At 47.5% G+C, this 17,889-nt stretch overlaps 1 protein-coding gene across 3 annotated transcripts in view; it reads left to right on the top strand.

The window, feature by feature from the left end:
* Positions 1 to 17,889, top strand: part of LOC121543659 (metabotropic glutamate receptor 8) — a 239,230-nt gene that overhangs the window by 184,627 nt on the left and 36,714 nt on the right. For all 3 annotated transcript variants that reach the window (XM_041853701.2, XM_041853702.2, XM_041853703.2), the window contains 2 exons: positions 10,649 to 10,788; positions 14,853 to 15,788. In XM_041853701.2, the coding sequence (XP_041709635.1) occupies positions 10,649 to 10,788; positions 14,853 to 15,788 (1,076 nt within the window). The remainder of the gene's footprint in view (positions 1 to 10,648; positions 10,789 to 14,852; positions 15,789 to 17,889) is intronic.

The following is a 17,889-nucleotide window of genomic DNA, read 5'->3' as shown; positions in this document are numbered from 1 at the left end:
CTTGTTTACTCATCAAAAACCAGCAGGTCTGCCAATAATTGTGATAGTGAAAATAGCAAAAATATTTCTGACACACCCCTGAACCTATAGCGCTACCACCTGTGATTAGATTTACCATTGTGCTAGGTTTGTTTAAATAGAGCCCAGTGGTGTGACATGATATACAGTGAGGGAAAAAAGTATTTGATCCCCTGCTGATTTTGTACGTTTTCCCACTGACAAAGAAATGATCAGTCTATAATTTTAATGGTAGGTTTATTTGAACAGTGAGAGACAGAATAACAACAAAAAAATCCAGAAAAACGCAAGTCAAAAATGTTATAACTTGATTTGCATTTTAATGAGGGAAATAAGTATTTGACCCCTCTGCAAAACATGACTTAGTACTTGGTGGCAAAACCCTTGTTGGCAATCACAGAGGTCAGACGTTTCTTGTAGTTGGCCACCAGGTTTGCACACATCTCAGGAGGGATTTTGTCCCACTCCTCTTTGCAGATCTTCTCCAAGTCATTAAGGTTTCGAGGCTGACATTTTGCAACTCAAACCTTCAGCTCCCTCCACAGATTTTCTATGGGATTAAGGTCTGGAGACTGGCTAGGCCACTCCCTTAATGTGCTTCTTCTTGTCATGCTGGAATACCCATCCACGACCCATTTTCAATGCCCTGGCTGAGGGAAGGAGATTCTCACCCAAGATTTGACGGTACATGGCCCCATCTATCGTCCCTTTGATGCAGTGAAGTTGTCCTGTCCCCTTAGCAGAAAAACACCCCCAAAGCATAAGGTTTCCACCTCCATGTTTGACGGTAGGGATGGTGTTCTTGGGGTCATAGGCAGCATTCCTCCTCCTCCAAACACGGCGAGTTGAGTTGATGCCAAAGAGCTCGATTTTGGTCTCATCTGACCACAACACTTTCACCCAGGTCTCCTCTGAATCATTCAGATGTTCATTGGCAAACTTCAGACGGCCTTGTATATGTGCTTTCTTGAGCAGGGGGACCTTGCGGGCACTGCAGGATTTCAGTCCTTCACGGCGTAGTGTGTTACCAATTGTTTTCTTGGTGACTATGGTCCCAGCTGCCTTGAGATCATTGACAAGATCCTCCTGTGTAGTTCTGGGCTGATTCCTCACCGTTCTTGTGATCATTGCAACTCTTGTGATCTTGCATGGAGCCCCAGGCCGAGGGAGATTGACAGTTCTTTTGTGTTTCTTCCATTTGCGAATAATCGCACCAACTGTTGTCACCTTCTCACCAAGCTGCTTGGCGATGGTCTTGTAGCCCATTCCAGCCTTGGGTAGGTCTACAATCTTGTCCCTGACATCCTTGGAGAGCTCTTTGGTCTTGGCCATGGTGGAGAGTTTGGAATCTGATTGATTGATTGCTTCTGTGTACAGGTGTCTTTTATACAGGTAACAAACTGAGATTAAGAGCGCTCCCTTTAAGATTGTGCTCCTAATCTCAGCTTGTTACCCTGTATAAAAGACACCTGGGAGCCAGAAATCTTTCTGATTGAGAGGGGGTAAAATACTTATTTCCCTCATTAAAATGCAAATCAATTTATAACATTTTTGACATGCGTTTTTCTGGATTTTTTTGTTGTTATTCTGTCTCTCACTGTTCAAATAAACCTTATAGACTGATCATTTCTTTGTCAGTGGGCAAACGTACAAAATCAGCAGGGGATCAAATCATTTTTTCCCTCACTGTATAAAGCCTCCCACTACCCAGGTCACCTCCATTGTCCTCTATGAATCCTCCGGCGGTCTAATGAATAGCTTGATAAAGTCTTCACTACTCACCATTAATGTTCATCTCTTACCTTTTATTCCTGAAAATATGTCCAAGGTCCCCTCCTTTTCAGTCTACGAGAAACCTTAATTGTAGTTCTGTGCGTGGGTAGGAAGGAATAAAACACCTTACAGCCTGTACTTTAACTTTCACACTGGGGTAAAACTTTGACAAAATACATTCAACTAAAACTGCAAAAACTTGTAGAAAATATAACATTTTTAGACAATGGAACTTTTCAGAAAATCTCCCAGAAATCTCTAATGGGCGGCTGGAGAGATGGAAGTGTGTTTTTTTTCCTCCTCTTTTCTCCTCTGCACTTCATTGTTATCTGTCAAATGAGTCATAGTGATACAAGCAGAGAGCATTCATCGGTGTTCAGTGTTGAACATCAAGCCAATATCATCTCTATTGTTCCCAGCTATGTCTGTAGAGTGTGGTTGAATGGCATTGATGTGTTGTTAAGATCCTTTATTAACTACCCTGTCCCTGACAGTGTGGAGTGAGAATACACCGGTTTAGCGAGGAGACAAAAAAAACGTACACAAAGGACTGCTTCGCACTTCTAGTTTAGAACACTGGTGAGGATATTGACTGTATTGATCCATCTACTAACCCTCATAGTAGTGCTATGTTCGCAGGAACTGAAACATTCACAGTGTAGTGTGTCTCAATCTTAGCATCCTGTATAACAGTATTTTATCCTCATCCACAAAGCACAGGACGCTGGACAAAGAACTCGGGCAGAGAAAGAGAACAATATCCACTTTTTCCTACTCTACCAAAAAGTTATTTATTGACCTAGTGCCAGCTCCTATATTTTGACCATATTGTGGTCTTGGTCGGGGCCACCCTCCGCGAGGCTCTCCATTACCCTTCTATGGAGAGGGCAGCGGAGCCAAAACAATTAGGCCCTGAGCCGTGGAACCGTGGAGTCAGTATGTGTGTGTGTGTAGAGCTGTGAGGAGAGGACACGGCCATGCTAGACAGAGCTATCTCATTACAGCCCATCTCCACAGGGTTAGCTGCTCTAGCTCTGACTGCTCAGGACAAGATGGACGCCTTCTCTACGGTAACCAGCCCGGGCTAATTAGCAAGGAATAACGGCTAGATGATGAACTTGACCCTAGCATGACAGCTACACATATAGTTAGAGGGAAGAGAGAGGGAGAGAGGGGGATGGAGAGAGTAAGAAGAGAGATATACAGTGATGTGTGTAAGGTTTTTATGACCCGTAGGTCAAATAAAATACAATCTCAATCGTATTCATATATAAGCTAGAATGAGCTTCACATCACCTCTGATCTCAGTGTTATTATGTTAATTGTCTGCAGGATAACCGAGCAGTGTGTTTAGTTCAGAACCATGAAGACATCATTTCTGAGAGAGAGAGAGAGAGAGAGAGAGAGAGAGAGAGAGAGAGAGAGAGAGAGAGAGAGAGAGAGAGAGAGAGTACTAAAGTCTTCCCATGTTCTGACATGCATATCCAGTCTCCTATTCCTTCTCTGTGCTTTGTCCCCATATTAACAGTATTACACAACATCAAACTGTGGATGAGCCACTGGATGGCTGGACAAGGGAGACTGATGAGACTGAGACTTAACTGAGTGGACGCTTCATTTGCTGCTGCCGCTCCCACAAAAGATCCCCCCGTACCTCTGTCTGCCTGTGTGTCTGCATGTGTGCGTGCGTATCCTACCGCCGTCCCCACTCACAACGTTAAAAGTGCAATTGATACCTGGAGATAAATTCAATAAGCCAGAAATCTTGCCTGCCGGGCCGCCACACACTGAACACTTCCTCAGCCCATATGACCAGAAGCTATCAGATAGCTATTGGAGGATTAATAGAACGTTAAGCCATGCGGTGGCGGCGGTGATTGTACATGCATCATTTTATTCACTCTAATGTAGGATATAATGCTGGCATTAGACTAACTGACAACACCAGGTTTATGGACCTGCAGAGATCTCTCTCTCTCCTCTGCCACAGTCACACCGTAATGAAATCAGCATGTCCATTAAGCCTTAGTGGAGACAAAGGAGTTTTGGAGGGAGTTTGTCTGTCTGCCATGTCGGTTTCTTGAGAAATGCGGCATTGCCTCATCAGCCTATGAGAGTTTTGTTTTGTGTGTTCGTGTGTGTCTGCTAAAGTCAGTGAACAGAGGAGGTATATCTGCTATGGCAGCTGGTCTCTCTAGCCTCCTGGATACGCGCTGCTGCCTTCTCTCTTTCATTATGCACACTAACAATACTGCTCTAGGACTCCCTCCCTCCCTCCCTGCCCCTCTTTCTTTCCTCTCTCTCTCGTTCTCGCTCGCTCTCCCTCCTTCTCTCTCTCTCTCTCTCTCTCTCTCTCTCACCCTCTCCCCCCCTTTTTCTCCCTCCCTCCCTCCCTCGCTCTGCTCTGTTCTGGGGAAGATAATCAAAAGAGATTCTCTTTAGAGGAAAGAGAGGAAGAGGAGAAGTCAACAGGAACGGGAGGCTTTTGTCAAGTTCAGATTGAGGGCCACTTAATTTGGACCCCCTCCAAAAAAGGTGGATTCTTCCCATCAGCTACAGTGTATCATAACTCTGTGATGAAATGTCTTCCCTTGGCCTAATGGTAGTAGGGCTTAGAGATGCAGTAGAGTTAAAGGTTTGGATGGTTTTGAAACTTGCCAGAGGCAGGCAAGAACTGCTAATGACCAACTAGGACACTTTTTCTAAAGAAGGACGAATGATCAAATCAAATCTCAGACCAACTGGCCAATCTAAAGTACCTAAAGCATTCCGAGATCATGAGGCCAAACATCTTAGGTTGACATGAGGACTCTTGACGTTGAGTTTAGAGTAGAAAAAACACTATCTTTTCATTAGATCCATTATTTAATTAGCCAACTCACCCGCCCACCTCTAAGCTCCAATGGCACATTACCAATGGCTACACAGCCTCTGTGCTCCCTTCCAATGTGAAACACAACAAAAGGCTGGCTCTGGCTCCTGCTTCAACATCCTGATAAACTATGTGTCATGGGTTTCTGGCAGTTTAATAATCATTATAATCAGCTGCCTTGTTGAGCCAAGAAGCACTAATCTCATTATAAACCCTGTGGATGTTATCCCTCTGTCACGATCGTCTAAGGAGGAGGACCAATGCGCAGCGTTGAAGGTGAACATATTTATTTCGAGAATGATCACACGATCAAAACAACAGACGATAACGTGATGTCTACGGTTGAACACAAACCAAATAAGAACAAGAAACCACAAACACAAAGGGAAAGATAGACAGTTTAAATATGGCTCCCAATCAGAGACAACCAGCTGACACTCGTTGCCTCTGATTGGGAGTCACTCAGGCCAACATAGAAATACAAACTAGAACTCCCAACATAGCAATAGAATACATAGAATTACACACCCTGGCTCAACATAACAGTGTCCCCAGAGCCAGGGCGTGACAGTACCCCCCCCTAAAGGCGCGGACTCCGACCGCGCCAACTAAATACCACAGGGGAGGGACCGGGTGGGCACTCCGCCTTGGCGGCGGATCCGGCTCCGGGCCTGATCCCCACTCCCTCTCCAACCCCCAAAGTACCCCTGGTCCGGTCTGGCCCGCTGGCCGGAGCTGAACTGCACACTGATGGAGCGGATTGCTCTAGCTCCGGCGTAACGCATCTGACCGGTGCCGGACCAGGCACCAGTGGAACAGGCACGGGCCGTGCCGGACTGACGACGCACACCACTGGCTTGGTGTGGGGAACAGGCACGGGCCGTGCTGGACTGACGACGCACCCACTGGCTTGGTGTGGGGAGCAGGAACAGGGCCGGACAGGGCTGGCGACACGCACCACTGACTTGGTGCGGGGAGCAGGAACAGGCCGGGCCGAAGCTGGCGACACGCACCGTAGACTTGGTGCGGGGAGCAGGAACAGGCCGGGCCGAAGCTGGCGACACGCACCGCTGACTTGGTGCGTGGAGCAGGAACGGGCCGAGCTTGGGCTGACGAAGCGCACCACTGACTTGGTGCGGGAGCAGGAGCGGGCCGGACCGGGCTGACGAAGCGCACCACTGACTTGGTGCGGGAGCAGGAACGGCCGTGCCGGGCTGGACGAAGCTCACCACTGACTTGGTGCGAGTGGCAGGAACAGGCCGGACCGTACTGGGAACACACACCACTGGCCCTACGTGGGGATCAGGAACAGGCCGGACCGGACTGGCAACACACGCCAGTACCTCTCGCCGTGCCTCTACATCCACCATCCCCTCTTCGACCAGTGGCCCCCGTAACCTGGCGGCCTCCTCTGGCAACCCGCTGGGCCGCTCTATCGCGGCCTCCTGCTGCCCCGACGTCGTGAGCCCCCCCCTAAAAATGTTCTGGGAGTCTCTCTTCCCCGTGGGCCAGGCCTCTATAATTCTCGCCCAACTCTCGCTCTTCTGCTTCCAATCTCCGCCATTCAGCTCCTCATTCGGCTTGACCCAGTCGAAGCTCTTCCTCCACTGTTCCCAAGTCCACCCTCTCTGCTCCTCACTAGGCTGCTTGGTCCAGTTCTGGTGGTTTCTTCTGTCACGATCGTCTAAGGAGGAGGACCAATGCGCAGCGTTGAAGGTGAACATATTTATTTCGAGAATGATCACACGATCAAAACAACAGACGATAACGTGATGTCTACGGTTGAACACAAACCAAATAAGAACAAGAAACCACAAACACAAAGGGAAAGATAGACAGTTTAAATATGGCTCCCAATCAGAGACAACCAGCTGACACTCGTTGCCTCTGATTGGGAGTCACTCAGGCCAACATAGAAATACAAACTAGAACTCCCAACATAGCAATAGAATACATAGAATTACACACCCTGGCTCAACATAACAGTGTCCCCAGAGCCAGGGCGTGACACCTTCACCATATTAACTGTATGGAACTGCTACCCACATGATTACTGCAGGGTGGATGGAGGGTTAGGGTACAGCGAAGAAAGGCTTCTATATGCCAGAAGCATTTAAGTAATGGATCATAATCAAGTGAATTGTTAGGCTAATGCATGTGTCTTATAGGAGAGAAGAGGGGGGTGGGAGCGAGGGGGATAAAGAAGAGATACATATGAAGACAAGAGAAAGAGAGGAGATAAAAGAGAGATAAAGGACAAGAGAGAGGAAGGAGAAAAAGGGAGGATCAACTGTAAATGTTTAGGTGAAGGAGGGAGTTGAGTTATTATTATCACACAGATGTCTTAACCCCTCCTGTAGCTCAGTTGGTAGAGCATGGCGCATGCAACGCCAGGGTTGTGGGTTCGATTCCCACGGGTGGCCAGTATGAAAAATGTATGCGCTCACTAACTGTAAGTCGCTCTTGATAAGAGCGTCTGCTAAATGACTAAAATATTTTTTTTGAGTTACCTCATCTGCCAGGTAAAGCCTCCCCTGAGGTAACCGTTTAGTGTGGGATGGAGGGATAGAGGGATAGGAGGAATAATGAAGAGAAGGACGGAGAGAAGATGTGTCCTCATTACTGGGGGCCTGTGTGTGTGTCTTAGTGCATTTTTGTGTTTGTGTGTGTGACTACGTGCATGCTTCTGTGCGTACTTGCGTGTGTGTGTTGTCTCCCCCATTAGGAGTATAGATGTATGGCTCACACTGCTGGGTGCTGGCAGCCACTCTCTCTCCTCCTCTCAGCTCCTTCCTCTATGTTATGTTTTATTAATCTGGGTTGCAGGGTGGTTTCTGCATCAGGCCTATCAAAACACTCACTGTTCTCTGTTTCTGTCACGATGGGGAGTGGGGAGACTTTTGAAGCCTCCAACGCTCGTTCAGCCGGTCCCTCTCTCCTTTCCTGTATTCTCCCTCATCAGAGATTTTACCCAGCTTAAAACTCTCTCTCTCTCTCTCTCTCTCTCTCTCTCTCTCTCTCTCTCTCTCTCTCTCTCTCTCTCTCTCTCTCTCTCTCTCTCTCTGGGATCCACAAGGAAGAGCTGTTGGCAGGGTATGCAGTGTATATCTCAGATTAGGAGGATGTTGCCTGCAGATACTGATCTTAGGTCAGTTTCGACTTTCTCCCCTTAGTGGTTTAGGTTAGGATTAGAAGAAAGTAAGCTGATCCTAGACCTATGCCTTGCAACTGTATCTTCAGGGATTTGTCTCCCTGCCTTTTAGTAGGAGTATAACTTACCTAGAATCCATTCTCTCTACCCACAAACTACACAGCAGAAAGCCAACCTCATCTCAGACCAAACATAAGCCCTAATGTCTGAATGGAGGAGATCAGGTTCAAGCACCAGTCTTCGATCTGAAATACCCTACTCCCTACTTCAGCTCTGAGCCTTGGTCTCATCTCACCATAGCCCACCACTAGACAGATCAGTTGGCGGTTTTTGACTGTTTGTGTCTGCTGAGTGAAAGGAATACCTCAGCGTGCTCTTACTTATCCAGTTACATGGCTGGGACCTAGCTGAAGACTGTGTGTTGATTAAATGGCCTCTGGGGGGAGGGGGCTCGTCCAGTTCAATGGTTATTAGGGCTACTCACTGAGGGGTGAGTTTGAGGTTTGTTGTGTGTGTGTGTGTGTGTGTATGTTGTGGTAAAGAAGATTAAATGTTGTCGCTTATACTGACACAGTGAAGGTCATGGTTAACGGTGCAGAATACTGTGAAATTTAAATGTCGATATCTCCATGTTACTACTTTCAGAAATGGCTGAGGAACCATGCTTCACTGACTTGTACTGCTGTGGTCGAATTGCCCTTATAAGGCACATACTGAACAATTATATTAGTCAGCTTGGTTGTATCCAGTAATCGTCATCAGAGTAGCTAATATGGTTTGGGACAGGCTGTTTCCGGAGAGGACGTGAGTGTGAAGATGTGTTTGTGTGTGTCTGTGTGCGTTTGCGTGCATTTACACTACCGTTCAAAAGTTTGGGGTCACTTAGAAATGTCCTTGTTTTCGAAAGGAAAGCAATTTTGTTGTCCATTAAAATAACATCAAATTGATCAGAAATACAGTGTAGACATTGTTAATGTTGTAAATGGCTATGGAATATCTACATAGGGGTACAGAGGCCCATTATCAGCAACCATCAGTCCTGTGTTCCAATGGCACGTTGTGTTTGCTAATCCAAGTTTATCATTTTAAAAGGCTAATTGGTCATTAGAAAACCCTTTTGCAATTATGTTAGCACAGCTGAAAACTGTTGTGCTGATTAAAGAAGCAATAAAACGGGCTCAACGTCAACAGTGAAGAGGCGACTCCGGGAGGCTGACCTTCTAGGCAGAGTTGCAAAGAAAAAGCCATATCTCAGACTGCCCATCTTAATCTTTTCTTTTTTTTGCCCAGTCTGAGATATGGCTTTTTCTTTGCAACTCTGCCTAGAAGGTCAGCAATTTTCTCGCATGGAATAGCCTTCATTTCTCAGAACAAGAATAGACTGACGAGTTTCAGAATTAGTGTTCTGCTTCTCTGTAGCATCAACCAGAGGGCTATCTTAGTGGACTCACGTGTTTGTGTGTGTGTGTGTTTGTGTGTGTGTGTGTTACTGCGGCAGCATCTCACATAGCACCCTATTCCCTATGTAGTGCACTACTTTGGACCAAAGCCCAATGACGCCCTGTGTAGTCCTGATTTATAGGGAGCTGTGTTGCACTACTAGCCATTACAGCTTGTAGCCTGGGTGCCAGATATATATTTTATTTTTGTCAAAGACTAAAATTAGACAAATGAGTCAACAACCAGTCTGGACACTTCTCTCTCTGTTGTAATTATGGAAGGCAGGAGGAGACAGACAAACAGATAGGCAGACAGGAGCAAGCGGCGAGTGGCGGCGTCTAGTGTCTTTGAATTTTGGCGGACGGGGCTGTGTGTGTTTGTGTCCGTGTCTGTGTGTGTGAGTAGCGTCGGGCCAGGCGGCTGTGTGAAGGCAGATTAAAGATAGAGGGATAATGGTTTACCCAGAGTCCTCTGAAATAGAGATCTCTCAACTTTCCCTTTCTCTCTTACTCTCCTAGTATCGCTCTCTCTCCCTTTCTCACTTTGTCTCTCCCGGCAACTCTCCCTTTCGTTCCATCAGATATGATACATCCACCGTTGCCATGACGAACAGCTTTCTGTAGGAATGTTGGTAATGAACAGCTCTTTTAAGATGTATATTTGTAATTACATTACTGCTTTGATGGCCAGATTCTCCACCCACGCTGCTGCCATGCTGAAATATTGGATTTCAACGCTTCATAAGAGGAGAAAGAACCAGAGAGAGAGAGAGAGAGAGAGAGAGAGAGAGAGAGAGAGAGAGAGAGAGAGAGAGAGAGAGAGAGAGAGAGAGAGAGAGAGAGAGAGAGAGAGAGAGAGAGAGAGAGAGAGAGAGAGAGAGAGAGAGAGAGAGAGAGAGAGAGAGAGAGAGAGAGAGAGAGAGAGAGAGAGAGAGAGAGAGAGAGAGAGAGAGAGAGAGAGAGAGAGAGAGAGAGCGAGAGAGGGCTGTGAGTTTAGCATAATCGATGGAGAAAGCAAGCCAATCTGTGACACTTTGCACCCGGGGAGGTAGAGGTTGTTTACGTACGCACACACACGCTCACACACACGCACGGATGCACGTGCACACAATTTCTGCATAATTAATATGTGTGAAATCTGAGCCCGGCTCGTTAGGGTGACAGTGAACTTCTGAAAAAGATTCCCACTTTGTAAGAAACAGACCTTATACCATACTTACAACATACAATACTTAGAACAAAAATATTTTGTGTTTGACCAAATCGTGTGTTTCTGTGAAAATGCAGAACTACAATGATATTGTACAATCTTACAGTATGGTAAATTAGCTTTCTGTGTGATGAATGATATACAGTGTGTCATCTTATTAATTCTTCACCTTCTCTGTCTTCCAGGAAGTGCCGGTACTCCAGTGGTGTTTAATGAGAACGGCGACGCCCCCGGACGCTACGACATCTTCCAGTACCAGAGCACCAACCGCTCCACCAGAGAGTACAGGGTCATAGGCACCTGGACCAACAAACTACACCTTAATGTGAGACTAACATACAGTTGAAATCGGAAGTTTACATACACCATAGCCAAATACATTTAAACTCAGATTTTCACAATTCCTGACATTTAATCCTAGCAAAAAGTCCCTGTCTTAGGTCAGTTAGGATCACCACTTTATTTTAAGAATGTGAAATGTCAGAATAATAGTAGAGAGAATGATTTATTTCAGCTTTTATTTATTTAATCACATTCCCAGTGGGTCAGAAGTTTACATACACTCATTAGTATTTGGTAGCATTGCCTTTAAATTGTTTAACTTGGGTCAAACGTTTCGGGTAGCCTTCCACAAGCTTCCCACAATAAGTTGGGTAAATTTTGGCCCATTCCTCCTGACAGAGCTCGTGTAACTGAGTCAGGTTTGTAGGCCTCCTTGCTCGCACATGCTTTTTCAGTTCTGCCCACAAATGTTCTATAGGATTGAGGTCAGGGCTTTGTGATGGCCACTCCAAAACCTTTACTTTGTTGTCCTTAAGCCATTTTGCCACAACTTTGGAAGTATGCTTGGGGTCATTGTCCATTTGGAAGACCCATTTGCGACCAAGGTTTAACTTCCTGACTGTGGTCTTGAGATGTTACTTCAATATATCCACATAATTTTCCTTCCTCAAGATGCCATCTATTTTGTGAAGTGCACCAGTCCCTCTTGCAGCAAAGCACCCCCACAGCATGATGCTGCCACCCCCGTGCTTCACGGTTGGGATGGTGTTCTTCGGCTTGCAAGCATTCCCCTTTTTCCTCCAAACATAACGATGGTCATTATGGCCAAACAGTTCTATTTTTGTTTCATCAGACCAGAGGACATTTCTCCAAAAAGTACGATCTTTGTCCCCATGTGCATTTGCAAACCGTAGTCTGGCTTTTTTATGGCGGTTTTGGAGCAGTGGCTTCTTCCTTGCTGAGCGGCCTTTCAGGTTATGTTGTTGTGAATATAGATACTTTTGTACCTATTTCCTCCAGCATCTTCACAAGGTCCTTTGCTGTTGTTCTGGGATTGATTTGCACATTTTGCACCAAAGTACATTCATCTCTAGGAGACAGAACGCGTCTCCTTCCTGAGCGGTATGACGGCTGCGTGTTCCCTTGGTGTTTATACTTGCGTACTATTGTTTGTGCAGATGAACATGGTACCTTCAGGCGTTTGGAAATTGCTCCCAAGGATGAACTAGACTTGTGGAGTTCTACAATCTTTTTTCTGTGGTCTTGGCTGATTTCTTTGGATTTTCCCATGATGTCAAGCAAAGAGGCACTGAGTTTGAAGGTAGGCCTTGAAATACATCCACAGGTACACCTCCAATTGACTCAAATGATGTCAATTAGCCTATCAGAAGCTTCTAAAGCCATGACATCATTTTCTGGAATTTTCCAAGCTGTTTAACGGCTCAGTCAACTTAGTGTATGTAAACTTCTGACCCACTGGAATTGTGATACAGTGAATTATAAGTGAAACAATTGTTGGAAAAATTACTTGTGTCATGCACAAAGTAGATATCCTAACCGACTTGCCAAAACTATAGTTTGTTAACAAGAAATGTGTGGAGTGATTGAAAAATGAGTTTTAATGACTCCAACCTAAGTGTATGTAAACTTCCGACTTCAACTGTAATAGCAATACTATCTTTTGTGATCTAGTGTTGTCGTATAGTGTCACATTCAGAGGCATTCATACATAGCCTGGTCCCGGCTATGTATGACAACGACTTGACATGATAGCACAAACAGCTCTGAGATCAGGCAAATTGTATAGATATCAGCATTTATTCAAGATTAAGATTTTTATTACATTTTAGTCATTTAGCAGACGCTCTTATTATTTTTTTCATACCCCCTGTGGGAATCAAACCCACAACCCTGGCGTTGCAAACACCATGCTCTATCAACTGAGTTACATCCATGCCAGCCATTCCCTCCCCTACCCTGGACGACTGCGCGCCGCCCCATGGGTCTCCCGGTCACGGCCGGATCTCTAGTGGCACAGCTAGCACTGCGATGCAGTGCCTTAGAACACTGCGCCACTCGGGAGAGTATTAGTTCGTTATCATCCAAAACTTGTTTTTGTGTCATGTTTGGGTCCCATCTCTTCCCAGTGGTTTTTGTCCTATGACCATACTGTATGTCAGAGTAGTTGATGTGTTCCTGCACGCATACAGTTACTGCTCAGTGCTGGACTTTCAAAGAGCAGCTACTTGTTTTTCAGCTGTTACTGATTGAAATACACACACACACAGTCTTGTACAGCTAACCTTGTGGGGACACACAATTCAGTCCCATTCAAAATCCTATTTTCCCTAACCCCTAACCCTAAACCTAACCCTAACCCGTACTCTTACCCTAACCCTAACCTTAACCCAAAAACCTAACCTTAACCCTAGCTCCTAACCCTAACCCTAAAACTATCCGTAGCTCCTAACCCTAACCCTAAACCTAATTCTAACCCTAACACTAATTCTAACCTTAAACCTAAACCCCCTAGAAATAGCATTTTACCTTGTGGGGACCAACAAAATGTCCCCAGTTGGTCAAATTTTTGTTTGTTTACTATTCTTGTGGGGACATCTGGTCCCCCCCCACAATCACACACACACACACTCACACACACAGACATGCACACACACCACACACACACACACATAAACACTGGAACACCGGAACACCGGAGGGAGGGATGGATACACACACACACACACACACACACACACACACACACACACACACACACACACACACACACACACACACACAGGCCACAGGAGGAGTTATGACTTGGTAAACGAGCAGCGTGTTCTCACACAGATAGACTCCTAGAACAGACAGGGTTGGGCACGGTTGGGCTGTACTTTCTGAGGGATCTTAAAACCTTCTGCTCTGGTCGTGCGTCCGTGTGCGTGTGTGTGACTTTCCGGTACAAGCGAATACGTTTGGACAGTAGAAGCTATATTGGCTGGACTCTGGAGACTTGTAGACTGGAGACTTGGCTGGGAGGAAAATTGAAGTTAGGCTCAAATGCTGAACTTGTGCATTCTCTTTGTTCTTCAATCTGTTTACCTTGGCTGGACTGGGAGGCAGCAACAGCATACTATTCCCTCTCAGCTGGCTGCTGAGAACTAGAGCCAGAATAGCCCTATTCCATATCCATTTTGTTTCACCTTAACAAGTGTTTTGAATTCAAGGTTACAAATAGGTATCCAAATAATTGAAAAAGGATTCACCCAAGTGGCGGAAGTTACTGTTTCTTCAGTTGTGCCGTTGGACATGCTCTTCTTTCATGCTCATAATGCTTTATGGGATACATTTAATGAGGCCTAAAGTATTTTTTCATCAGGTAATAATTATCAATTATACGCCAAAAAGTTCATGGCCAGGCTTAATGTGTTTTTGAGCGTTCATAATTCAAGCATGGCCGGCTATCGCTTTACCACAAAAAAACTGGACGAGATAATAGTACTAAAGGGAAATAAAACACAAAACTGAAACAACACATACAGACAGGTTTAATTTCTCCTCTGACGACTGAGTAGTTTGACCCAATATTGGTAATTTACTCTAGTTCTAGATTTCTCCTGCTCTCAGCAGAATCCCCAGCCAGCCAGTTTCCTCTAGTTCTGCTGGATCAGTACTTTGTGTGCGTGTTCAGAGATAGAGAGAGGAGCTCCGTTCCCATCACCCTGGGCTGTGTTATAAACAGTTTATTACACACACACTGCATCAGACTGATGCAGATGGCCAATTTGTGCCAGCTCTGATTACACCAGTTTAATTGCTATTAGATTTATGCCTAGCAGGCAGCACAAGGGACATGATAAGAAGTTCTGCTTTGGCTAATTACTTTGTGAGTTGCACTTGGAAATGTTAATGCAGGTACAAACATTTTAACGACAGTAGGCTTTGAATAAGGCTATTACACAGTCAAAACTATTCTAGTCAGCACATTCCTTAGCCAGAAACAGTCTAGAATCACAACCATTCTAGAACCAAAACCATTATTGAGTTCCAACCTATCTGTCCTCTGATTGGTCTCTCCTCTTTCCTGTGACCTTATGACCCCAGGTAGAAGCCATGCAGTGGCGGGCAGGTGACCCGTCCCTCCCTGCGTCTGTGTGTAGCGTGCCCTGCCGGATGGGTGAGCGGAAGAAGATCGTGAAGGGTGTGCCATGCTGCTGGCACTGCGAGCGCTGCGAGGGCTACCACTTCCAGGCCAGCGAGTTCAGCTGTGAACTGTGCCCCTACGAACAGCGCCCCGACGCCAACCGAACGGGCTGCCAGAACATCCCCATCATCAAGCTGGAGTGGCACTCGCCCTGGGCCGTCATCCCCGTCTTCATCTCAATGCTAGGCATCATCACCACCACCTTCGTTGTCGTCACCTTTGTCCGCTACAACGAAACACCCATCGTCAGGGCGTCCGGCCGCGAGATGAGCTACGTGCTGTTGACGGGCATTTTCCTGTGTTATGCCATCACCTTCCTGATGATCGCGGCGCCCGATGTGGGCGTGTGTTCCTTCCGGAGGATATTTCTGGGTCTGGGGATGTGCTTCAGCTACGCGGCCCTCCTCACCAAGACCAACCGTATCCATCGCATCTTCGAGCAGGGGAAGAAGTCCGTCAGCGCCCCCCGGTTCATCTCCCCCGCCTCCCAGCTGGTCATCACCTTCTCCCTGATCTCGGTGCAGCTCCTGGGGGTGTTTGTGTGGTTCGCCGTGGACCCGCCGCACACCTTCGTGGATTACGGCGAGCAGCGGACCCAGGACCCGGCGGCGGCTCGTGGCGTGCTGAAGTGTGACATCTCCGACCTGTCCCTGATCTGCTCCTTGGGCTACTCCATCCTACTGATGGTCACATGCACTGTTTACGCCATCAAGACCAGGGGAGTGCCGGAGACCTTCAACGAGGCCAAGCCAATTGGATTTACCATGTACACTACCTGCATAATCTGGCTGGCATTTATCCCGATCTTCTTTGGGACAGCGCAGTCGGCGGAGAGGGTGAGTGGAACAGCTTTTATAACAGTAAACAGACAAACGCGCAGAAAAGTGGAGCCTGTGTGTTTCTAATGAATGAATGATTTTGGATGAATGGTCTCTTTTCCATCAGTCAGCTAGTGATTTACAATGGAGCTATGAGCTATCATAATAGCTTAAGTCTAAAGCCTCACCTCCCCATGTGAATAAGACTGGATTTTCTATCTGAGTGACTAGAGCCAAGGCTTTAACAAGAGGCTTATATACAGGGCTCGCTCTCGCTCTCTCGCTCTCTCTCTCTTCTCTCTCTCTCTCTCTCTCTCTCTCTCTCTCTCTCTCTCTCTTTGTGTCGGTGTGTCTATCACTTTTTGTGTGGGTGACTTGAGAACATTGCCTTACCTTTTACCTCAGCTTTAGGCGATAGATTAGCAGGTTATATTCAGCCCAGCAGGGATCTGGGAAGCTTGGCAAAACAAAAGGTAGTACCTCTGTATAACCTCTGACCTGCTGTGCGCTGGAGGTCAGATTTGAATTGGCTGCACTTGGAGAGTTGTACTTCCAGGTCATGTGAAAAGCTTTTCTGCACAGTGGAATTTCAGTGAATTTTCCACAGCTGTTTGGACAAGGGTATATTTCAGATGCAACACCTCCGCAATCTTAGAGACAGAGGGAAAATAGCTGGGACACTGTAAAACAGTGGGAGAGGTCCTCATTAAAGCTCATCACTGAGTCATACCAGCACCCATTTACTGCACTCTTATATTTATCCTCCCTCTGTTGCCAGGCAGCTGACACACACTCGTATGGATGCCCCAATTAGGCTGTAAACAAATGCTGTGTTGAGGTGAACGTTCAGCTCCACAATTACTCTGGTTGGTATAGTTATCAGAAACAACACAACTTCGTTTGCACTAATGTCACTGGCAAAAACACACACAACCAGCCCGAACAGCAACAACATTCTCAGTAACAGAATGTCACGATCGTTATAAGATGAAGCGGACCAAGGAGCAGCGTGATAACCGTACATCTTTATTACGTACTTAACACACGATCAAAACAAAACAACAAACGATACGTGAAGTCCTAGGTTATACACCAAAACAAACCTTACGGAACAAGATCCCAAAATGAACAGTGCCAAACAGGCTGCCTAAGTATGGTCCCCAATCAGAGACAACAAGCAACAGCTGCCTCTGATTGGGAACCACCCTGGCCAACATAGAAATACATGAACAAGAACAAAACATAGAAAATGACACATAGAAAGGGCGTGACAGTACCCCCCCCCCCAAAGGCGCGGACTGCGACCGCGCCAACCAAACACAAGAGGGTAGGGACCGGGTGGGCATTCCGCCTCGGAGGCGGATCCGGCTCCGGGCGTGACCACCACTCTCTCCCTACCCCCCCGCAGCGCCCCCGGTCTGGTCTGGCCCCGCTGTCCGGAGCTGGACTGGACATCGGTGGAGCGGATTGCTTTGGCTCCGGTATGGAGCAGCTGACCGGTGCCGGACCAGACACCGGTAGAACAGACACGGACCATGCCGGACTGACGACGCGCACCACTGGCTTGGTGCGGGGAGCAGGAACGGGCCGGACCGGGCTGACGACGCGCACCACTGGCTTGGTGCGGGGAGCAGGAACGGGCCGGACCGGGCTGGCGACGCGCACCACTGGGTTGGTGCGGGGAGCAGGAACGGGCCGGACCGGGCTGGTGACGCGCACCACTGGCTTGGTGCGGGGTGCAGGAACGGGCCGGACCGGGCTGGCGACGCGCACCACTGGCTTGGTGCGGGGAGCAGGAACGGGCCAGACCGGGCTGGCGACGCGCACCACTGGCTTGGTGCGGGGAGCAGGAACGGGCCGGACCGGGCTGGCGACGCGCACCACTGTCTTGGTGCGGGGAGCAGGAACGGGCCGGACCGGGCTGGCGACGCGCACCACTGACTTGGTGCGGGGAGCAGGAACGGGCCGGACCGGGCTGGCGATGCGCACCACTGGCTTGGTTCGGGGAGCAGGGACGGGCCGGACCGGGCTGGCGACGCGCACCACTGGCTTGGTGCGGGGAGCAGGACGGGCCGACCGGCCTGGCGACGCGCACCACTGGCTTGGTGCGGGGAGCAGG

The sequence above is a fragment of the Coregonus clupeaformis genome, unplaced genomic scaffold, assembly GCF_020615455.1.
Source record: "Coregonus clupeaformis isolate EN_2021a unplaced genomic scaffold, ASM2061545v1 scaf0025, whole genome shotgun sequence".
NCBI classification, from domain to species: Eukaryota; Metazoa; Chordata; class Actinopteri; order Salmoniformes; family Salmonidae; genus Coregonus; species Coregonus clupeaformis.
The sequence above is the reverse complement of the archived record's forward strand: the minus strand, read 5'-3'. Positions and strand labels throughout refer to the sequence as shown.